Source organism: Delphinus delphis, chromosome 13 (genome assembly GCF_949987515.2).
Source record: "Delphinus delphis chromosome 13, mDelDel1.2, whole genome shotgun sequence".
Lineage (NCBI taxonomy): Eukaryota > Metazoa > Chordata > Mammalia > Artiodactyla > Delphinidae > Delphinus > Delphinus delphis.
In genome coordinates this window covers 47,914,101-47,939,469 of record NC_082695.1, presented here as the reverse complement: position 1 = coordinate 47,939,469, position 25,369 = coordinate 47,914,101, and the positions used below count along the sequence as shown (strand labels likewise).

The window sequence follows — 25,369 nt, the reverse complement described above, 5'->3', positions numbered from 1 at the left end:
GAATCTTGTTTATAGTATTCCCTTATAAACCACTCTGTAAGAGTGGTTTCATTCTTGGTTTTAGTACTTGGAGTACTGTCTTTTGTTTTGTGTTCCCTTGGTTAGTACTCATGGGAGAAATGGCTACTCAGGTCCTTTGCCCATTTTATAATCAGATTATTTGTTTTACTGCTGGTGAATTGTATGAATTCCTTGTGTATTTTGGATATTAACCCCTTATCAGATATATGGTGTGCAAATATTTTCTCCCATTCTATAGGTTGCCTTTTCATTATGTTGATTGTTTCTTTTGCTGTACAGAAGCTTTTTTATTTATTTATATATATATTTTTAACTTTTTATCATTTATTTATTATTGGTTGTGTTGGGTCTTTGTTGCTGTGTGCAGGCTTTCTCTAGTTGCGTTGAACGGGAGCTACTCTTTGTTGCAGTGCACGGGCTTCTCATTGTGGTGGCTTCTTGTTGTGGAGCACGGGCCCTAGGCACGCGGGCCTCAGTAGTTGTGGCACATGGGCTCAGTAGTTTGTCACACGGGCTTAGTTGCTCTGTGGCATGTGAGATCTTCTCAGACCAGGGATCGAACCCATGTCCCCAGCATTGGCAGGTGGATTCTTAAGCACTGCACCACCAGGGAAGTCCCTGTGCAGAAGCTTTTTAGCTTGATGTAGTCCCATTTGTTGATTTTGTTTTAGTTGGTTGTGTTTTTGGTGTCATAGCCAAAAGGTTCTTACAAGAACAATGTCAAGGAGCTTTTTCCCTGTGCTTTCTTTTAGGAATTTTATGATTTCAGGTCTTACTTTTAAGTCTTTAATCCATTTCAAGTTAATTTCTGTGAGTGATGTAAGATAGGACTCCAGTTTCATTCTTTTGTATGTAAATATCCAGTTTTCCCAGCAACATTTATTGAAGAGATTATCCTTTCCTCATTGAGTAGTTTTGGCTCCCTTGTCAAATATTAATTGATTGTATATGCATGGGTTTATTTCTGGATTCTCTGTTTTGTTCCACTGATCTATGTGTCTGTTTTCATGCCAGTACCATATTGTTTTGACTGTTAGAGCTTTGTAACACAGTTTGAAATAAGGAAGTGTGATGCCTCTAGCTGTATTCTTCTTTGTCAAGATTGCTTTGGCTATTAGGAGTCTTTTGATGTTCCAAATGAATTTTAGGATTTAAAAAAAAATTTCTGTGAGAAATGCTATTGGAATTTTGATAAGAATTTAATTGAATGGACATTTTAACAATATTTACTCTTCTCATCCATGAAGAGTAACTCTTTCCATTTGTTTGTGTTCTTCAATCTCTTTCATCAGTATCTTACAGTTTTTGGTATATAGATGTTTCAATTCTGTGGTGAAATTTATTCCTAAGCATTTTGTTCTTTTCATGCTATTGTAAATGAGACTGTTTTGTCTGATGTAAATATATATGAGGTCATAAGATATATATATATGATCAGCTACCTCTGATATCTTTTGGTTTCCATTTGCATGGAATATCTTTTTTCATCCCTTCACTTTGAGCCTCTATGTGCCCTTAAAGCTGAAATGAGTCTCTTGTGATAGGATATATATATATATAGTTGAGTCTTGTTTTTTTTATAATTTGCTCAACTACTCTGTGCCTTTTGATTGGAGAGTTTAATTCATTTACATTCAAAGTGATTATTGATAGGTAAGGATTTCCTAATGGCATCTTGTTGATTGTTTTCTACCTGTTTTGTAGTTCCTTTGTTCATTTCTTCCTCTCGCTATCTTCCTTATCGAATATAGCGGTATACTCTGACTCCCTTCTTTTTTTTCTTTTGTGTATCTGTAATACTATAGGTTTTTGCTTTGTGGTTACCTTAAGGCTTAAATGAAACATTTTATAGATATAACAGTCTGTTTGGAGCTGATAGCATCTAAATTTCAATCACATACAAAATCTCTGCCCTTTTATACCCCACCCTCCACATTTTGTGTTTTTGATGTCACAATTTACATCTTTTATATTTGGTATCTATTAATAAATTATTGCAGTTATAGCTATTTTAGTACTTTTGCCCTTTAACTTTTATACTAGGGTTAAGTGATTAATATACCACTGTAGTACTGGAGTATTCTACATTTGAATATATACTTACTTTTACTGATGTGTTTTATATTTTTATGTTTGTGTGTTGCTAATTTGTGTTCTTTTAACTTGAAGAATTCCTTTCAGCATTTCTTGTAAAGAAAGTCAAATGATGATGAACTCCCTCAGCTCTTGTTTGGGAAACTCTTTCTCCTTCAATTCTGAAGGACAACTTTGCCAGCAAAGAAGCTGGGGTCCTCTGCAGAGCAGGCCACTGTAAAGCATGATCACTGCTGCTGCATGACTGATACTGGTAGCCTCTGTCATTCTTCCTTGTGCCAAGCCATCTTTATACTTCTCAGCTTTGCTGATCTCTGCGTGGGATGAAACCAAAGATGGTCCTTTGTGCAGTGCCCCAAAAGGATGGGGAAGCTGGTTGCTCACCCTTTCCTAGTGAGAGGAACTATTTCAGACCAGAGAGTTACTTCTTGGCACTGAGCAGTGTGGACCTAGGGGATGGGATAATGCAGACAAAATGAAACTGTCTTCCTTTCTTTTTTGTGTGGTTATTCTCTGTTGTTGTTGTTCCACTGTGTTGCTGAAGTTTTTTAAGTGGACTCTTGAGCTCTCCCAGAGCTATTTTTGTTTGTGGATAGCTGTCTAATTGTTGAAGTTTGTTGGATGGAGCCTAGGGTCTCCTACCCCACCATTTTGGTGATGTCACTCTGGATGATCTCTCTGCTTTTAACAGCTGCATGCTATTTTGAATACCTTCTTGTGAGAGTTAAGCCAAATGAAAATCACGGAAAACATCTAAAGATATTCTACTGTGGGTTTTGTTTAATATCAATATTTTAGTTGCTTTTTCAAGGACAGCACTTTCACAACATAGTTTTGTACATTATTTTGCTTATTTTAAAAATGAATATTAACTGTTCACTGAAATTTTTGTTTTCTTTTAAAAAGATAATGCCACATCACAAGCTTTGGTTTTATTTGGTGCCCCTAAGGAAGCTGTTGAGATTATTCATGAAAATAAAATGACAAATACTGAAGGTAAGGACTGAATCTAAATTGTATAGTAACCTATATAAGCTATATTTATATTCACTCATTAGTTTGTAATGTCAGTGTTAAATTTTTATTAAGAAATACACTGTAAATATCATTAATAGTTAACAGAGTAATGATATATAAGAATATAATATTTTAATAAATTTTATTAATAGTATATTGTTAATTAAAATTTGGTTCATAAGAATTGTTTACAATTTCAGAAATGTGTGAATTTTTGAAATAAACATTTTCTTTATCCTTCATGCCAGGACTGGCAAGTGCTAGAAGCTTTCTAGTTCATTGAGGATATGTTTCTTAGAAGAAAAAGAATAAGGACTAATGTTTTTGGTGTGTGAAATCCAGAATTAAAAATTGTTCATTGAAAATCCATGAAACATTAGCTCAGAAAGTGTTTCTGGTATCTTATGTTGTAAGAAGTAGAAAGAGATGATGAAATGTATACATTTTATGTATAGAGTTTCATATTTGTTTCTTCTCAGATCATTCTGGTGGAGAACTCCATATTTATTAAAATATTTAATCTAAATTTTGGTAAATCTCTGCTCTGCAGGTTGTTAGTTTGACAGGATAAAATTGGTATAAGTTACCCTTCTGATTATTTATCTATTTCTGTTCAATAGAAATCTTGAATAGAATTTTAATGTTCTGGCTTAGAGTTTATTGCCCAATGTTAGGTATGGGCCACAGTTAGTTTTAGACAAATTTTTTAAAATATCAAATTATTGATTTATTAACCAATTAATTCAAGACACTGGAATATACATGTGCTATTAGGGTGCAGAGATATTTAAGAAATGATTCTTATATGGAATGTATAATCTTGCAAGCCAAATAAAATATAATTATACACCAATTAGTACAACACAATAGAAATGGATGGTTGTATAGAGTAACAACAAAGATGACACAAAGTATTTAAAAGGTTTGCAGCCAATTCCAGTTTGTGACCATGGGGTTTCCCCACCACTAAGCCATTCTTGGACACCAGCTGGGTGTCCTACAATTCAGCTCAATTCTAACATCAGCTACCCAGAGATAGTGTCAGATCCCATAGGTTAAGGGCTTAGTCCTACAAGTCTACCCCTTGCCCCACTTCAGATGCCAGTCAAAAGCCCAGTTTGTCACCTGTGCTTCTGACCAACCACTATAGATTGGTGGTTCCAATTACACCCCTCCCTGCCTTGGTTTTGACTAATCTGCTAGAGTGGCTCACAGAACTCAGAGAAACATTTTATTTAGTAGATCACTGGTTTATTATAAAAGGATATAACTCAGCAACAGCAGATGGAAGAGATGCGTAAGGCGAGATATGGAGGAAGGGCACAGAGCTTACATGTCCTCTCGAAGTGTGCTGGTCTCCCCAAATCTTCATGTGTTCACCAGCCTAGAAGCTCTCCGATGATCCCTGTCCTTTGAGTTTTTATGGAGTCTACGTTACATGGGCAAGATTGATTAAATCATTGGCCATTGGCTATTGATGCACCCTCCAGCCCCTCTCCCCTCCCTAGAGGTCGGGGCGGGACTGAAAGTTCCAACTCTGTAATCACAAGATTGGTTCTCCTGAGTCCCCATCCTTAGGTGGGGTCCGAAAGTCACCTCATTAACATAACAAAGGACACTTTCATTGCTCTCATCAGTTAGGAAATTACAAGGGTTTTAGGAACTCTGTGCTACAAACACATGAAGACCAAATACATATTGCTTATTCTAAATCACAGTATCACAGTAGTGTATGACAAATGAATACTGTGGACAAGAATCTTTAGTGTTTCGAGTAACACCAGTTTGTATGGCCTCTAAGAATTAAGAGGATTGTTAATGGATAAGGACGGATTTGAACTGAATCTTGAAGGATGTATTTGTATATGAAAAGAAACGTGAGGAGGGAAATTAAGCAAGAGCCACAGAATGAGTCAAATAATGTGATGAAATAACACAAAATACGGAAAAAATAGATTACTTTGACTATAGCATAGGAAAGATTCAGAAATTTAAAGATAATTGGTTAAAGTAAAGCTAGAAATGATTGAGGGGCAGTCAAGAAGCATTTTGAATTTCAGGCTCAAAAGTGTGAACTTCATTATTGCTCAGTCTCTGGTCCTATATAGATTCAATTGGAGATATTATGTTACCAAATTCTTTGCTTGAAAGTATGAGTCTGAGTGCACTACGCAGAATTATTTGGTTACAGAAGGAAATATGGAAACTATTCACCTAAACAAATAAGCTGCTGGATAGTTCTCCAGAAAAGATAGGTTTATTTGGGGTCAGCAGATTTGGGGTGTGAAACCACAATGAGCCATGTGCAAGTTCCCCCAAGGCAAGAGAAGGAGAACTCTTTTATATAAGGGAAAAGGAAGTTGGGAGGGCTATAGTAAACAAGGAGCCCATGGCTTTTCATTGGCTGAGTCCTTGCCAGGAAGGAAGAGGAGTCCTCCTTCTTGTTGGGCTCTGTTATCATCGCAGGGTGTGAGAACTCTCCCTGCTGGTCTCTTGACTCTAATTGAGGTTTCTGTTTATTAATTGCTATAAAAATGATTATCTTATTATGGTTTGTGCTTAAGGTAATAAGGGTTTGATCTATGAATGATAAACGGATATGAAAGATAGGAATTAAAGAGATTACAAAGGAATTGTTAAGATTTGGTAAACCGACTGGGTATATTGTTACAGGAACTTGAAAAGGAGGATTCAACAATGGTTTAACTGTTGCAAACTTTGATAACGGGAACAGAGAAGTAAGAAAGGAAAGGAATGGAATGAAAATGAATTTAGTTTTAGGAATACTGGCTTTGCGAATGGGTTTGGTCCTTTTAAGACTACCTCTGGCTTGCTGTCCTTGACAAAGTCCAAATGTTTAATACCAAATATATTGGAGATGGGCCTGAAACCGAAATTTTCATCTTGGTATGTCTTTACTCTCTCATCAGTCTTTTATTTGCCAAATAGTTCCTGATTATTGACTCTGTGCCAGACACCATGCTCACTGCTTGGAATGTATCAGATCCCTGCCACCCTGCCACCTCCCTCTGTACATCTCTGTAATCTTCTCCAGCTCTATATCTGGTCATACAAATGTGCTCATTTTCCTCTGTAGCCTTTCTGACTTTGGCATTTTAGTTTACTGATGTCATGAATTTATTTCCTTGTTTGTGGTATATCAGTTTCTCAAAGAGTACATTCTAATTTTACATTCCCATACTGCATAGGATCTAGCAAGTCCATCCTTCCCTTCCCTACATTCAGTGCTAGTCTTGGGCTCTAGGAAGGACAGGTTTTGGAATACATTTGGCAAGGAGTTCAGTGTAAAGTTAAGTCTAAAGATGTTTACTTAGGAGTCAAGCACTCAGAGGAGATGACTAAGGGAGAGAATATAAAGGGGAAAGATTATTTCTTACCAAGTAGTCATGATTAAGGAATATGAGGAGAAATAGGCAATGAGGAAGTAAAAGAAAGCTATTAAAGAAGAACATTTCAAAGAAGTATTTTCTACTATATTCTGTATAATGAGTTAAAAGAGAAGGAGAGTGGTACAAGGTTATTGAATTCTGTCACTAGGGAATGGCTGGTGGTCTTTGTAATCAAACAAATTTGTTGAGGTAAAATTTAAGTATAATAAAATCTACTCATTTTAAGTATACAGTTCAATGACTTGACAAATGTATACATCCATTTAACCACCGTCTTAAACAGGATATAGATACTCTTTTCAGAAAGTTCATTCATGTTCTTTGTGGTCACTGTCTCTTCACTCCACCCCTCATATCCACTGATATGATTTTAGTTTTAACATTTAAAAATTTTAAATAAGTGGAATCATTCCATTTGTGCTCTTTTGTGTCCAGTTTCTTTCAAAGACTCAGAAAGAGGTCTGTGAGATTCATCCATGTTGTTGAATATATTAGTAGTTTCAATGTTGCATATATTAGTAGTTGTTCATTTTATTACTCAGTATTATTCCCTTGCATGAGCGCTGTATAGTTTATCTATTCAACCATTGATGGAAATTTGGGATTTTCTAATTTGGGGCTATTATAAATAAAGCTGTTATGAATATTTACACACAAGTCTTTTTATAGATGGATTTTTATTTATCTTGGGTAAATACATAGAAGTGGAATGCTGAGTCATATGATAAGTGTATGCTTAACTTTTATAAGAAATTGCCAAACTATTTTCCAAAAGTCATTTACAGTTCCACCAGCAATATATGAGTTATAGTTGTTCTATATCCTCACTAATATTGGCTTTGCCAGTCTTTCAAATTTTAGGCATTCTAGTGATTGTGAAGTTGTACTGCACTGTTAATTAAATTTGCATTTTTCTGATGATTAATAAAGCTGAGCATCATTTTACATGCTTATTAGTCATTTGTGTATTGTCTTTTGGAAGATTCCAAGTCTTATGCCCATTCTTTAGTGGATTGTCTTCCTATATAGGAAGTTGTAAATTTTCTCTGCACATTCCAGATATAAATCATTTGTTGAATATATACATGTTTTCTCCCACTCTCTTGCTTGTTGTTTCATTGTTTCATATTGTAATATCTTTTTGAGGCATGATGAATGTTTTGACTTTGATGAAGTCAAATTTATTTTTTTAATGTTTCTCTCTCCCCTCCCTTCCTTCCTTCTTTCTTGCCTGTATTTTAAAAATACTTTTCTATTATGTCCTGGCCTATATTGTTTCTGATGGCAAATATAGCAGTTATTCATATCCATGTCCCCTATATGTAATGTGTCCTTTTGTTATCTGGCTGCTTTACAGATTTCCTCTTCAATTGGTTTTCAGCAGTTTGGCTATGATGTTCCCAGACATAGTTCTCTTTATATTTTAATTGTATGAGATTTGATGAGCTTCTTGGATGTGTGAATTGATGTTTTTCATCAAAGTTTGAAAATTTTTTGGCTGTTATTCTGTTATTTTTCACTCCAAATTTCATTCTCCTCTTCTTGCACAACCTCAACTTCACATGTGTTGGACTGATGGATTTTTTCCTACAATTCCTTGAGGATCTGTTCTTTTTTGTTCATTTTTCTTTCTCTTCTTCAGATTGGATAATTTTTTAAAATTTATTTTATTTGTTTATTTTTGGCTGCATTGGGTCTTCGTTGCTGCACCTGGGCTTTCTCTAGTTGCGGCGAGTGGGGGCTTCTCGTTGTAGGACACAAGCTCTGGGCATGCAGGCTTCAGTAGTTGTGGCACACGGGCTCAGTAGTTGTGGCTCACGGGCTCTAGAGCACAGGCTCAGTAGTTGTGGTGCACAGGCTTCATTGCTCTGCGGTATGTGAGATCTTCCTGGAGCAGGGCTCGAACCTGTGTCCTCTGCACTGGCAGGCGGACCCTCAACCACTGCGCCACAACGGAAGTCTCTAGATTGGATAATTTTTATCAATTAATCGGCCCATTCATTCTTTACTCAGGGAAAGGTCTCCTTCTCCCTTCCCCCACCCCCAGTGTATAACAAAACTAAAAGGAACTTTGTTTTTCACAAAAAAAGTTAAAGGTACTTTCTGTTTATCACACAGAGGCTTTGCAAGGAGAAGAAATTATTGCTAAACTTAAGAGCACTAGCTTATTCTACATTTTGGGAAGAAAATCAAGATGTTAAAAGGGATAATCAAATGTGGAAAAGAAATCTGTGTTCAGATAAGTTTTTTACTCAGAGTGCTGAAGTCAGATAAAGGAATGATACAGTAACTGGGGTGATGGATGTAAAGGAATTACATATTAAAATCAGAAGAGAAGGAAGGATGGTAGTGATAAAATCTTCAATTATTGGGCCTGTGTGAGTAAATTATGTAAGAATCAAGTTCATCGAGCAAGGAGAGTTGACAGTTAATGAACATAAACTGCCATTTGCCCACACAATCAGGCTGACGGTATTTTTTCTCAAACGAAAGTTTCATGTTGCAGTCTCAACAAACCTCAGCTCTGGCCTAGGTCCAGCAGGATCTTGCCCTTATGCATTGATTCTGAGCGAGGAAATTGGAGTTGGGCAGATTTTTAGAGCGAGTGAGTGTCCTGCCTGAGCTTAATTCTTGAAATACTCACCCTGATCCTTTGTGCACAGGCTTCATGAGGAGGAGCTCTATCCATTTGTGTTTAACTGAAACTGTGGCTTCATTGTATCATGGAATTTTAGGTGAAAATGATCTTATATAACACCCTGCCAACTAGTTCATTTATTCAGTGAGAAATCTGAGGTTAGCAACTGAGTAGTTTTAGCTTAAAAAAGCACAGTTACTTATCAGTCAAGTTGAAAAATGAGTGACCATGGACACCTAGTTTTGTGACCTAAGTGTATCTATAATGTGGGCAAAATTAAAAAGAAGTGGAAAGGAAAGTTTTAACTTACACTGTGCATGTATTAGAATAAAGCAGTAATAAGAACTCCTGAATTCTTGTTCTTTCTTGTGCTGCTTGTGATGCCATGTCTTCTATAGACTTTCAGTGCAAAATTTAACTTCACAGTATTTCATTTTCCCCACTTAACCATATGTAAAATGTTAATCCTAAACCATGGAGTGTGGTGGAAATTAATTAATACTCACCTAGTAGGTTGAGAATGGCACACGTAGAAAAGTGTTAAATGAGTCATTGCTATCCTTGCTTTCTCCACATTTAATGAAGCAAAACAATGCTTTTGAGTATAAGGGCAACTGCCTGGTTGCTAAATGTGCTATATTAAAACCTTATTTCTTGGGGAAGGGCAACATGCCCTTATCAGGACGTTTGGATAAGTGATTAATGTGTACTTTTTACCAGCTTATTTTTTGGTCCTTTGACTGTTACAGAGATGAAAAAAACTATATATATATATATATATATATATATATATATATATATATATATATATATCTATGAACTAAAGAGGTAAAATGGAATATAGCACAAAAAAATAGTCATACTGAGTATATGCGTTCACTATGGTCAAAACATAGTAAAATACATTAGAATATCAGCATTGATATCTTGAAGGAAAATTTGAATTTCAAAAACAAGTGATATGTGAAACTTTTGAGAGGTGCCCTGAAATATATTTTAAGAACTGCTTCTCTTTATTTTGCCACATTTAAAAAAATATAAAAACAACCTTCATGGTATTGCTTACACTCTAAAGCCAGAGAGATATAGTTCAAGTCCCAGCTCTCCCACATCCCAGCTCTGTGGAATAGGGCACTTTATATAACCTCTCTAAGCTTTGATTTCCTCACATGTGAAATCAAGAGAATAATCTCATTTCATAAGATTGTTGTGAGGATTAAATAATATGTGGCATCAAACATACTTAGCACAGGGCTTCCCTGGTGGCGCAGTGGTTGAGAGTCCGCCTGCCGATGCAGGGGACGCAGGTTCGTACCCCGGTCCGGGAAGATCCCACATGCCGCGGAGCGGCTGGGCCCGTGAGCCATGGCCGCTGAGCCTGCGCGTCCGGAGCCTGTGCTCTGCAACAGGAGAGCCCACAACAGCGAGAGGCCCGCGTACCGCAAAAAAAGAAACAAAAAACAAAACTTAAAACAGTTCCATGTTTGGCACATATTTTAGTGTTCAAAAATGTTTATATATATATATATTTCTATATGGGCTATTATTTTATATATGGGATAGAGTAAACACTTATAAATTAAACACATGCCATTTTGACAGAGATTGCATTTTTGGAGGAGGATATTATGAGATATCATTTAAAGATATTTAAAAGATTGCAGTTTAAATGAAGCTATCTAAAATATTTACCATCTCTATGTGTTGACATTGAAACAAAAGGCACAGACTGGAGGCAACAGCGTTACTCTGTGTTCCTCAAGGTTAACTGCAATGAGGACATCAGACTGTTCTCGTTGAGGCACTGAGCCTATTCTGTGTCTTGCATTTAAGATCAGTGATTGCAGCTGTAATCCAGACCAGTAGAGTTCTTAGAGGCAGAAGACTGCAAGTAAGCACTTTGGTGGAGTCTTCACGGACAACATTGCTGTGCTTCTGTAACCTTCAGTTGATTCGGAACATGCCAGGATGAGAATCACTGAGGCACATCAGACTGAGTGGATTTTATGATGAGTACAACTTGAATGCCATAGTGAGCACATCAGTCACTCTTCACATAAGACTTCAATTTTTAGAGATGGAAGGTAGAAAATGAGGTTATTGTGAGGACGATAGGGACCTGCTTTTACTTTTTTTTCAGCAAGAGAAACCATGCTGGATTTAAGGAAGAACTTCTTCAATGCCTGAGTGGTTAGATATTATTTACATTGGAACATGTGGGGTCTCTAAGGGGAGAATTTAAAATACATGTCAAAGTCATTTTTTAAGTGATTCAGGATCTATTTAGAAAAATGGATTAACTGGTTTCTACCTTTTTTCTTTATTTTTTCATGATGCTGTGGAACACTTTAACTTTTTAACTTGCTTGAAGTTTTATTCTTGCTTCTTAGATTTATTTTTATTTGTTACCGTTTAAGTTATAAATGATCATTTTATTTTAGCTTTCAGATTATTTGAAGCTTAATTCTATAATTCTCTGACATTTATCAATCTGTTGATTAAAGAAAATTTGAGTGTTAGTACTAGTAAAGCAGAATACTTTTTGTACATTCTGAACATCAGGGTTTACTATTCTGTATATGACTGTGAACTGATGTCCTCTGTCTGCTTTATCTATAGGGGTGAATGCAGGCATTTACTTTAGCCACCCATGCCGACGTAAAAGCTGTGCTTTAGTAAACATCCCAGCACCATGTGTCAACAAAGTGATTTCACACATTGAAGATGTGGAGTCTAAAATACAGAAGCATCTGAAAAAGGTAAGTGATAATTAACATGCTAACATTTTTGTAAGCTCTATAAGGCCTATAAGTGTCTGTTACTTAAAGAACCCGGGGAATTATTATTTTTTTTAATGATTCTTGGACTACTTTATAGAATCTTGGCTCAGTTACATAATTTACTAATCTAGACATGTTTTTGATAGTGTCATTTCAGAAGGGTGAAATGACCTTATTAAATAGATTTTTTTTCCCTACGTGTTTGTTCTTTATCCACAGGCAATCATGCTAAGTAGTAATTTCCATAGCCAACTTGACTAGTAAATAAATAGCATTTACATCCTTTTTAGGGACACTAAACTGATTAGATGATTAGCTGAGTACATTGGTGTATAAAAGGACAGAATGCCCTCTTTAATGAGTTATTTTGTTCTAAAGAAATACTCAACAGGTCTGTTAAAAGAGAATATAATGATTCTTCCTTTGTCTTTTTAAACTGATGAAGTTTGCCTTTATTATTCTGAAGGGAGTTCAATCTTGAAATTACTGAAACTTTCAGTTATTTTCAAAGGATGATTTAGGAATGATTAAAAAACCTTCTCATACATTTTATTAATATTATGTTTCTAAGCAATTAATGCACAACTACGCTGCCCAAACAGGAAGATAAGTTTGTCAGAGATTTGTGCTATTTCCCTTCCTTCACCGCTGTTACTGGATCTGGCTCTGAGAGAGTTCTGATGGGCCCTCATCATGCTTGATCTAGGGTGTAGTTTCCTTCCAGAGGCATTAGAGTGCCGTCTTTAAGATCACAGCCCTTAGAGCCATATATTCTGTGAACTTAGATGGGAATCGTGATAATAATATTGTGTTAGATAAAGTGCTAGCATATGATATTAGCTATGTGTATTGTTATTTCTACAATATTATTTATATCATTCTGTATTAGTATTATATTTATCTCTGTTGCTTTTTTGTTTCCCCAAACCAGAATACCCCTTCACAGAATGCTTCGCAGGTCACAGGTCTCTTGGTGGCGTGGGCCTTGAAGAGTATATTAAATAGATAGAAGAGAATTAATATTAATATGATACACATCACATGTGTTTTAATTAACAATTATGCATGTTGTTAAAAATGATGAAAATAGATTAATAGGTATTTTAATAAACAATTATAGTAACTGTACTATAATAGCTATTATAAACCATTGTAATAACTCAAAACTGTTGTTGAATTGTTAATGTTATGTCTAACTGATAGATGGGGAAATAATAATTTAAAGTAGTTGAGAGTCTTGTTCAAGGTCATGACAGAATTGGGATTTGAACACACTCCCTCTTTAACAAAGCCCATGTTCATTACCCAATCCTGCTTGGGATTCTGAGCAGTTAATGAACTGTTAAACACTATGGATAATGCGCCAGCTAAAATATTACCTTAGATAAAAGTAATTCACAAAATAAGCTAAGATATTTTATAGCTTATCTTCAGGAAAACTGAAAAACCAGCCTTTTTGTGTAAATATATTATGTAAATGAGCCAGCTGCTATTAAGTTTGTTCATCCACTCATAGACGTTTAACTGCAATTCTGAATCTTGAAAAGAAAATTTTTCAGAGTAGAGTTACTGTGAACATTTTATCTATACTCCTTTTTGCAAAGAATGAGAAGACATGGAAAAATGATGGAAATAATCACCTGGATAACTTCCTATACAAATAAGAGTTTTGGTTTTATTTTTCTTCCACCTGATTCTCCCAGACTCCTAGAATAGAGATAGTTTTATTTAATTTGGAATGATCTCTACTAAATTGAAAATTTCTTCTGCATTTGATCAATATGTCATTAAGATGCTACTATGATTTAAAAGAATGGCTTAGAGAGAAAGTATTTAGAAATCATTCTTTAAAATATAAAGAATATATTGTACAATAATAATAACTGTATCATTAATAACAATGATAATAAAGATAATGTTTATTAAGTGCTTACTGTATATCATAGGCTGTATTAAACAATTAATATGCATGATTTTATTGAATCTTTATGGAAACCTTGTGAGGTAGAAAGTGCCATTATCCCCAATTATGGATGAGGAAAATGATTGCAAAGGTTGATTTCTCCTTTCTCCCAGAGCTAGCATCCACACTACAGATACACACTAGGTGTATCTGAGACCTATGACCACTCTGTTCACCACTGTACTGAGTCACCTCTATGCCTGAAGGTATGTCAGCTATGAGGACCCAATAACATGAATGTTAAAATGCTTATACTTGGAAAACGTTGCTTTGCTTACACCATTTTGTATCCGTTTTTAACTCCGAAACCTAATGTTTGATCATCTGACCTTCTTGACCAAATACTTTGAGTTCTCTCATTCTGTTAATTCTATTTCATTTGAAACTTCAAACCTGACACATCTACCATTTCCCATTCTATCATACCCATTTTCTTTTACTTCCTTGCCTAACCAGTTCATCTCTTAAAACACTCACCAATTGGTATATTTGGTCCTTTACTTCTTTATCCTGCCGTCCTTTCAGTCTGACAAAGTGCCAAATCTAATGAGCTCTCTCTGATGGTCAGCCATCTTCACTCCTACACCCAGGCGGCTGAATAGTGATGGAGAGCATTACACAATAATCCAAATCTGAGATATTATGCACTCATGGTTTCCAGCCTCAATGGGACCTTTCATAGTGCTCTGATATTATTCTATTTGTCAATCAGAACTTTCCCTAGTATTCTTTGGTGGCTACTCTAGTCCTCTCTTTTGTTCAGGTTTCCAAATCCTCCACCTCACTACTCAGTCATCTCTTACTTCCCGAAGAAAATAGGAGATAAAATAACAGAAATGCCTCAAACCCCTGTTATCTCACCTATGCACGTCCTTGAATTCCACAAACATAATTCCCTTTGTCCTTCCATGGAAGATTCCCCCCCCACACACAATGGCTCTCCCTTCACCTGTGTTCTGTCTTGTGCCTTTGCAAGGATCTTGTTCCATCAGGCGTTGTTCCAACCATCCTGTGTTCCAAATCTCCTTTTTTATTAACTCACTCCTGTCAACGTTTAAAATATTGACATTTGTCCTGTTTTCAAGAAATTTTTTCATCCCATACATCCCTTTAAATATATCCCCTTTTCACTTTCTCTTCTCATTCCGTGAGACATCTGAAAAGAGTTGCCTAAATTTACTATTTCTGATCCCTCACCTCTCAGTTACCCATTTATTCATTGCAATCTGTATTTGGTCCTCATTATTCTAATGAAAATATCTTCAGAAAAATAACCACTGTTTTTTCTGTTATCTATTGCTACAAGCGTGTGCACGTGCACACACACACAAACACACACACTCTAAAACTTCCTGGCTAGAAGAAGCATTTATTTGGTTACCATTGAGCAGTTTGTTCTGGGCTCAGCTGGATAATTTTGTTGGTTCTTGCCTGGGGCCGATCATGTGGCTGCACATATCTGCTAAGTCAACTGGAAATAGAGATAAGAATGGCCTCGCTCACATGCCTGGTGGTTGGGAGAGTATTTTAAGAGGACAAATCTCAATGGGTAAGTGCTTAGTAAAGCTTTGCTTGTGTTATGTTTGCTCAAGTCCCACTGGCCAAAGCCAAGCCTATAATCAGTCCCCCTGTTAATCCAGTAGAGTATTAGAGAAAATGTGGATGCCAGGAGACATGATTCTTTGGGAACTATTTATGTAGCAATCTATTAGCTAGTCCATTGGCAACATGATGAACCGTCCATCCAAATGCAAACTATAATCACCAGCTCTCCAAAAGTTTTATTCCATAATGGTATCATGCAGACGTCCATGGTCACACATACTGCAAAAGATCTGACGCAGGCAGTATTTCTTAGGTGCATCTTCTTTTTGACCCAGAAATATATGAATTAAAATGAGAAGTTAAATACTGTTCCTGCATACTTAGCATACAGAATCATCACAAAAAACATTCTCATTTACATAAGGGGAGGAATGAAAGGCACATAGCTTTCACTAATGCATAAAATTTTGAAATTTATCAGAGCACATGATGTTAGGTCTACCACACCTGGAACCAAGGAATGTTTCTTGGTTTAGGACTCAGTTCTGCTTCCTGGGAATAGTTTCTGAATTTGTTGTTCTCCTTGTCTCTTTCATCTACTATCAGAGCTCTTTGCTCTTTGATTTTCATAATAGACCTGAATAGCTATCTCAGGCTTTTTCCTGTATTAGTCTGCTCATGCTGCCATAACAAAATACCATAGACCTGGTGGCTTAAACAACAGAAATTTATTTTCTCACAGTTCTTCTAGAGGCTGGAAGTCCAAGGTCAAGGTGCTGTCAGTGTTGGGTTCTATTGGGGAATCTCTTCCTGGTTTGTAACCAGCCTCCTTCTCATTGTGTCCCCACATGGCCTTTCCTCTGTGTCCATATGTTGAGAGAGAGCTCTGGTGTCTCTTCCCCTTCTTATAAGAACACAGGTGTTATTGTATTAGGATCCCACCCTTGTGACATCATTTAACTTTATCTGCTAATATAGTCACATTGGAGATTAAGGCTTCAACATATGAATTTTGGGGGCAGACAGCTCAGTCCATAACACTGCCATAATAAGCTGGAAGCTCAGAAGCTTTTTTGTATTTTGAACTCTCTCTTGTTTTTTAGGCCAAAATGTTTCAATTCTCCTAAGAACTTCAGGGTTTCATATTAATCTCATTGGGTTTAACCCCACAACTTAAAAGCTGTGGCCATATTCTTTTTTTTTTTTATTTAACATAATTTCTTTTAGTTAGGTAATTTTTTATATTCTCCTAAATAGTATTGGTTTTTTAAAATAAACTTTATTTTAGAACAGATTGAGACATCTAGAAAAATTGGGATGATGATACAGAGATTTCATATATACTTACATTGCATAATCTCTTACGTTAGTGCAGTACATTTGTAGTATGGTACATTTGTTGTAATTAATGAACCAATATTTGTACATTATTACTAACTGTAGTTCATACTTTATTTTAATTTCTTTAGGCTTATTTGAGATGAAATTCACGTAACATAAAATTAACCGTTTTAAAGTGAACAACTTGGCAGCATTTAGTACATTTGCAAAGTTGTGCTGTCACCACTTCTATCTAGTTCTAGGACATTTTCACCACTGCAAAATAAAGCCTCACACACATTAAAGATTTAATCCTCATTTAGCTCTCTACTCTGGCCTGGCAACCACACTCTGCTTTCTATTTCTATGTATTTACCTTTTCTGGAGTTTTTGTATAAAGGAAATCATACAATATGTGATCTTTTGTGTCTGGCTTCTCTTGCTTAGCATAACATTTTCAGGTTCATCTGCATTGCACCATGTATCAGTACTTCCTTTTTTATGGCTTAATAATATTCCACTGTATGTATATACGACAATTTCTTTAACTGTTCATCTGTTAATGGACATTTGGGTTGTTTCTACCTTTTGTCTATTGTAAATATGGCTGAAATGAACCTTCATATACAAGGATTTATTTGAGCACCTGTTTTCAATTCTTTTGGGTATATACCTAGGGGTAGAATTACTTTGTCATATGGTAGTTGTATGTTTAACTTATTGAGAACCACCAAACTCTTCTTCATAGCTCAAATATTTTTGTTCTTGAGTTGTGAGAGTTCTTTATATATTTTGGATTACTAGACCCTAATCAAATATATGATTTGTGAACATTTTCTCCAGTTACGTAGGTTGTCTCACTTTCTTGATCATGTTCCCTGATGTACAAAAGTTTTTAATTTTGACGAAGTTCAGTTTATCTGTTTTTTCTTTTGTTGCTCATGCTTTTGTTGTCATATCTAAGAATTCATTACCAAATCCCAGGTGATGAAGATTTACCTTTATGTTTTCTTCTTTGAGTTTTATGGTTTTAGCACTTATATTTAAATCTTTGATACATTTTACGTATAGGAGACATGTATATCCTTGGAGTCAATGGTAAGATAATGGTGGATTAAAAATGACTACCCTCCTCCTTTATACCTCCTTCCATTGACAGTCTATTCTCTCAACCTTTAAACATAGACTGGACTTGTGACTTGTTTTGAACAAATATGTCAGAAGAAATGTCATATAACTGCTAAGCAAAGTATCAAGAAGCCTTGAAGCTTCCGCTTTCACTCTCTTGCTGCTGTAAGTTCCCCAGGTAAAGAAGCATAATCTAGCCTCTTTGAGGATGAATGACCAAGTAGAGAGACAGACCCAACTCACAGCAAGCACAAACCATCAGACTGACTTTTGAGTGAAGTTGTTTTGAACAATTCTATCCTAGTCAAGCTGCCAGATGACTGCATTAGTTTGAGGTCACATTAGTGACCATAAAAACCACACAGCTGAGCCCATCTTACATGGTGACTCACAAAATTATGAGCAAATAAAACGGGGAATATTTATAGCCACTAAGTTTAAGAGTGGCTTATTATGCAGTAGTAACTTATGCATTGTTGAATACGACACTGAAATGTACAGGCACCTGTGCGTATACACCACATTAAAGTGAGTAAAATGGAAAATTTTATTCTGTGTAGTGTTGAAAATGAAACTGTTGACCACTTTCTCCTTCTGGAAAAATCCCATTTCTATTTTTTTTTTTAAATGTCTTTTGCTAACTTGACTCTAACAGGCTTTATTCCTATTTTGGTAGATATTCCCTCCAGTCTATATGGCAGATCATTTTTCCTCTGACCATATTGAAAATACTCGTGCTCCCCAGACATGTCCTCTTCTCATTTTACTCTCCCTTTGGATAATACCATTTGAATGTATGTTATTTTATTTATGTACTGTATGCTTATACCAATTTGAGATTCCCAGCTCAGATTTCACTTTTTTTATAAGACCCGTATACCCAGTGCCTACTGAACATCTTTTTATATATATCTTTGAAGCACCTCAAATTCAAAACATATGAAAGTAGTTATTTCTTTCTTCTGTGTTCCCAGGTACAATTAAAGGAACATTATTCACCCAGTAACCTAAGCCAGAAAGTTGATTAATTATAATGACTGTTCACTTTTCCTTTATATACAATTACTAATTTTTTGGTTTTTTAAATTTAATTTTATTTTTTATACAGCAGGCTCTTATTATTATCTATTTTATACATATTAGTGTATATATGTCAATCCCAATCTCCCAATTCATCACACCACCACCACCACCCGCCCTGCTCTCCCCTCCTTGGTGTCCATACGTTTGTTCTCTACATCTGTGTCTCTGTTTCTACCTTGAAAACCAGTTCATCTGTAGCATTTTTCTAGATTCCGCATATATGCGTGAATATATGATGTTTGTTTTTCTCTTTCTGACTTACTTCACTCTGTATGACAGACTCTAGGTCCATCCATGTCTCTACAAAGGACCCAATTTTGTTCCTTTCTATGGCTAAGTAATATTCGTTGTATATATGTACCACATCTTCTTTATCCATTCGTCTGTCGATGGGCATTTAGGTTGCTTCTATGACCTGGCTATTGTAAATAGTACTGCAGTGAACATTGGGGTGCATGTGTCTTTTTGAATTACGGTTTTCGCTGGGTATATGCCCAGTAGTGGGATTGCTGGGTCATATGGTAGTTCTTTTTCTAGTTTTTTAAGGAACCTTCATACTGTTCTCCATAGTGGCTGTATCAGTTTACATTCCCACCAACAGTGCAAGAGGGTTCCCTTTTCTCCACACCCTCTCCAGCATTTGTTGTTTGTAGATTTTCTGATGATGCCCATTCTAACTGGTGTGAGGTGATACCTCATTGTAGTTTTGATTTGCATTTCTCTAATAATTAGTGCTGTTGAGCAGCTTTTTATGTGCCTCTTGGCCATCTGAATGTCTTCTTTGGAGTAATGTCTATGTCTTCTGCCCATTTTTTGATTGGTTGTATTTTGTTTAATACTGAGCTGCATGGAGAATGTTTTGTAGTAAGAATCAACCAATTACAGCCCATGGGCCAACTTCAGCCCAAAGCCTGAATTTGTAATGCCAATGAGCTTAGAATGGTGTTAACATTTTTAAGGTTTGTAAAGAAAAACAGAAAAGAGCATGTAGCCTGTTGATCTATAAAGAGTAAATATTATATGCTTTTGAAAAACAATATTGAGCTGCATGAGCTGTTTATATATTTTGGAGATTAATCCTTTGTGCGTTGATTCATTTGCGAATATTTCCTCCCATTCTTAGGGTGTCTTTTCGTCTTGTTTATGGTTTCCTTTGCAGTGCAAAAGCATTTAAGTTTCATTAGGTCCCATTTGTTTATTTTTATTATTATTATTTTTTGCGGTGCGCGGGCCTCTCACTGTTGTGGCCTCTCCCACTGCGGAGCACAGGCTCCAGACACACAGGCCCAGCGGCCATGGCTCATGGGCCCGTCCGCTCTATGGCATGTGGGATCCTCCCGGACTGGGGCACGAACCCGTGTCCCCTGCATTGGCAGGTGGACTCTCAACCACTGCGCCACCAGGGAACCCCCCCCCCCATTTTGTTTTTATTTCCATTACTCTGGGAAGTGGATCAAAAAAGATCTTGCTGTCATTTATGTCAAAGAGTGTTCTTCCTATATTTTCCACTAAGAGTTTTATAGTGTCCAGTCTTACATTTAGGTCTCTAATCCATTTTGAGTTTATTTTTGTGTGTGGTGTTAGGGAGTGTTCTAATTTCATTCTTTTAAATGTAGCTGTCCAGTTTTCCAAGCACCACTTATTGAACAGGTTGTCTTTTCTCCATTGGATATTCTTGCCTCCTTTGTCATAGATTAAGTGACCATAGGTGCATGGATTTACCTCTGAGCTTTCTATCCTGTTCCATTGATCTATGTTTCTGTTTTTGTGCCAGTACCATAGTGTCTTGATTACCGTAGCTTTGTAGTATAGGCTGAAGTTGGGGAGCATGATTCCTCCAGCTCCATTTTTCTTTTTCAAGATTGCTTTGGCTATTCGTAGTCTTATGTGTTTTCATACAAATTGTAATATTTTTTGTTCTAATTCTGTGAGAATACCATTGGTAATTTGATAGGGCTTGCTTTGAATCTGTAGATTACTTTGGGTAGTATAGTCATTTTCACAATGTTGATTCTTCCAATCCAAGAGCGTGGTATATCGCTCCATCAGTTTCTATCATCTTTAATTTCTTTCATCACTGTCTTCTAGCTTTCTGCATACAGGTCTTTTGTCTCCTTAGGAAGGTTTATTCCTAGGTACTTTAATCTTTTTGTTGCAATGGTAAATGGGAGTGTTTCCTTAATTTCTCTTTCAGATTTTTCATTGTTAGTGGATAGGAATGCAAGAGATTTCTGTGCATTAATTTTGTATCCTGCTACTTTGCCAAATTCATTGATTAGCTCTAGTACTTTTCTGGTAGCATATTTAGGATTCTCTATGTATAGGATCATGTCATCTGCAAACAATGACAGCTTTACTTCTTCTTTTCTGATTTGTATTCCTTTTATTTCTTTTTCTTCTCTGACTGCCATTGCTAGGACTTCCAAAGCTATGTTGAATAATAGTGGCGAGAGTGGGCATCTTTGTATTGTTCCTGATCTTAGAGGAAATGCTTTCAGTATTTCACCATTGAGAATGATATTGGCTTTGGGTTTGTCATATATGGCCTTTATTATGTTGAGGTAGGTTCCCTCTATGCCCACTCTCTGGAGAGTTTTTATCATAAATGGGTGTTGAATTTTGTCAAAAGCTATTTCTGCATCTATTGAGATGATCTTATGGTTTTTATTCTTCAGTTTGTTAATAAGTTGTATCACATTGATTGATTTGTGTATATTGAAAAATCCTTGCATTCCTGCGATAAATCCCACTTGATCATGGTCTGTGATCCTTTTAATGTATTGTTGGATTCTGTTTGCTAGTATTTTGTTGAGGATTTTTGCCTCTATATTCATCAATGATACTGGTCTGTAATTTTCTTTTTTTGTAGTATCTTTGTCTGGTTTTGGTATCAGAGTGTTGGTGGCCTCGTAGAATGAGTTTGAGAGTGTTCCTTCCTCTGCAATTTTTTGAAAGAGTTTGAGAAGGATGGGTGTTAGCTTTTCTCTAAATGTTTGATAGAATTCACCTGTGAAGCCATCTGGTCCTGGACTTGTGTTTGTTGGAAGATTTTTAATTACAGTTTCAATTTCATTACCTGTGATTGTTCTGTTCATATTTTCTAATTCTTCCTGGTTCAGTCTTGGTAGGTTATAATTTTCTAAGAATTTGTCCATTTCTTCCAGGTCGTCCATTTTATTGGCATAGAGTTGCTTGTAGTAGTCTCTTATGATGCTGTGTATTTCTGCGGTGTCCGTTGGAACTTCTCCTTTTTCATTTCTAATTTTATTGATTTGATTCCTCTCCCTCATTTTCTTGATAAGTCTGGCTAAAGGTTTATCAATTTTGTTTATCTTCCCAAAGAACCAGCTTTTAGCTTTATTTATCTTTCTTACTGTTTCCTTTGTTTCTGTTTCATTTATTTCTGCTCTGATTTTTGTGATCTCTTTCCTTGTAACTTTGGGTCTTGTTTGTTTTTCTTTCTCTGGTTCTTTTAAATGTAAGGTTAAATTGTTTATTTGAGATTTTTTTTGATTCTTGAGTTAGGATTGTATTGCTTTAAACCTCACTCTTAGAACTGCTTTTGCTGCATCCCATAGGTTTTGGGTCGCTGTGTTTTCATTGTCATTTGTCTCTAGGTATTTTTCGATTTCCTCTTTGATTTCTTCAGTGATCTCTTGGTTATTTACCAATGTATTGTTTAGCCTCCATGTGTTTATGCTTTTTACATTTCTTTTCCCTTGTAGTTTATTTCTAATCTCATATCATTGTTGTTGGAAAAGATGCTTGATATGATTTCAGTTTTCTTCAATTTACCGAGGCTTGATTTGTGACCTAAGATGAGATCTATCCTGGAGAATGGTCCATGTGCACTTGAGAAGAAAGTGTAATCTGCTGTTTTCGGATGGAATCTCCTATAAATATCAATTAAATCTATCTAGTCTATTGTGTCATTTAAAGCTTATGTTTCCTTATTAATTTTAAGTCTGGATGATCTGTCCATTGGTGTAAGTGAGGTGTTAAAGTCCCCCACTATTATTGTGTTACTGTCAATTTCCTCTTCTACAGCTGTTAGCATTTGCCTTATGTATTGAGGTGCTTCTATGTTGGGTGCATATATATTTATAATTCTTATATCTTCTTCTTGGATTGATCCCTTGATCAATATGCAGTGTCCTTCCTTGTCTCCTGTACCGTTCTTTATTTTAAAGTCTATGTTATCTAATACGAGTATTGCTACTCCAGCTTTCTTTTGATGTCCATTTGCATGGAATATCTTTTTACATCCCCTCTTTTGCAGTCTGTATGTGTCCCTAGGTTTGAAGTGGATCTCTTGTCAACAGCATGTATATGGGTGTTGTTTTTGTATCCATTCAGCAAGCCTGTGTCTTTTGGTTGGGGCATTTAATCCAATCCCATTTAAGGTAATTATCGATATGTATGTTCCTATTACCAATTTCTTAAATGTTTGGGGTTTGTTTTTGTAGGTCCTTTTCTTCTCTTGTTTTTCCCACCTAGAGAAGTTCCTTCAGCATTTGTTGTAGAGCCAGTTTGGTGGTCCTGAATTCTCTTAGCTTTTGCTTGTCTGTAAAGCTTTTGATTTCTCTGCCAAATCTGAATGAGGGGCTTCCCTGGTGGCGCAGTGGTTGGGAGTCCGCCTGCCGATGTAGGGGACGCGGGTTCGTGTCCCGGTCCGGGGGGATCCCACGTGCCGCGGAGCGGCTGGGCCCGTGGGCCATGGTCGCTGGGCCTGCGCGTCCAGAGCCTGTGCTCCGCAACAGGAGAGGCCACAACAGTGAGAGGCCCGCGTACCGGAAAAAAAAAAAAAAAAATCTGAATGAGATCCTTGCTGGGTAGAGTAACCTTGGTCGTAGGTTCTTCCCTTTCATCACTTTAAATATATCATGATACTCCCTTCCGGCTTATAGAGTTTCTGCTGAGAAATCAGCTGTTAACCTTATGGGAGTTCCCTTGTATGTTATTTGTCATTTTTCCCTTGCTGCTTTTAATAATTTTCTTTGTCTTTAATTTTTGTCAATTTGATTACTATGTGTCTTGGCATGTCTCTCCTTGGGTTTATCCTGCCTGGGACTCTCTGTGCTTCTGGACTTGGGTGGCTATTTCCTTTCCCATGTTAGGGAAATTTTCAACTATAGTCTCTTCAAATGTTTTCTTGGGTCGCTTCTCTCTATCTTCTCCTTCTGGGACCCCTATAATGCAAATGTTAGTGTGTTTAATGTTGTCCCAGTGGTCTCTTAGGCTGTCTTCATTTCTTTTTTTTTTTTGTGGTATGTGGGCCTCTCACTGTTGTGGCCTCTCCCGTTGCGGAGCACAGGCTCCAGACGTGCAGGCTCAGCAGCCATGGCTCACGGGCCCAGCCACTCTGTGGCATGTGAGATCTTCCCGGACCGGGGCACGAACCTGCGTCCCCTGCATCGGCAGGCAGACTCTCAACCACTGCACCACCCGGGAAGCCCCATTTCTTTTCATTCTTTTTTCTGTATCCTGTTCCGTGGCAATGAATTCCACCATTTTGTCTTCCAGGTTACTTACCTGTTCTTCTACCTCAGTTATTCTGCTATTGATTCCTTCTAGTGTATTTTTCATTTTAGTTACTGTATTGTTCATCTCTGTTTGTTTGTTCTTTAATTCGTCTAGGTGTTCTGTAATTCTTCTAGGTCTTCGTTAAACATTTCTTGCATCTTCTCGATCTTTGCCTCCATTCTTTTTCCGAGGCCCTGGATCATCTTCACTATCATTTTTCTGAATTCTTTTTCTGGAAGGCTGCTTATCTCCACTTCATTTAGTTCAGGTTGTATCTTGTTCCTTCATCTGGTATATAGCCCTCTGCCTTTTCATCTTGTCTATCTTTCTATGAATGTGGTTTTTGTTCCACAGGCTGCAGGATTGTAGTTCTTCTTGCTTCTGCTGTCTGCCCTCTGGTGGATGAGGCTATCTAAGAGGCTTGTGCAAGCTTCCTGATGGGAGGGACTGGTGGTGGGTAGAGCTGGTTGTTGCTCTGTTGGGCAGAGCTCAGTAAAACTTTAATCTGCTTGTCCTCTGATGGGTGGGGCTGAGTTCCCTCCTTGCTGGTTGTTTGGCCCGAGGCAACCCAGCACTGGAGCCTACCAGGCTCTTTGGTGGGGCTAATGGTGGACCCTGGGAGGGCTCATGCCAAGGAGTACTTTCCAGAACTTCTGCTGCCAGTGTCCTTGTCCCTGCTGTGAGCCACAGATGCCCCCCGTTTCTGCAGGAGACCCTCCAACACTAGCAGGTGGGTCTGGTTCAGTCTCCTATGGGGTCACTGCTCCTTCCCCCTGGGTCATTATGTGCACACTATTTTGTGTGTGTCCTCCAAGAGTGGAGTCTGTGTTTCTCCCAGTCCTGTTGA

General features: G+C 36.9%; 1 protein-coding gene across 1 annotated transcript in view; it reads left to right on the top strand.

Annotated features, from left to right (window-relative positions):
- Positions 1-2,450: 2,450 nt before the first annotated feature.
- CCDC178 (coiled-coil domain containing 178) overlaps positions 2,451-25,369 on the top strand; it is a 234,081-nt gene continuing 211,162 nt past the window's right edge. Inside the window, exons 1-3 of the mRNA XM_060027775.1 lie at positions 2,451-2,508; positions 3,022-3,111; positions 11,800-11,939. Of these exons, the coding sequence (XP_059883758.1) occupies positions 2,451-2,508; positions 3,022-3,111; positions 11,800-11,939 (288 nt within the window). The remainder of the gene's footprint in view (positions 2,509-3,021; positions 3,112-11,799; positions 11,940-25,369) is intronic.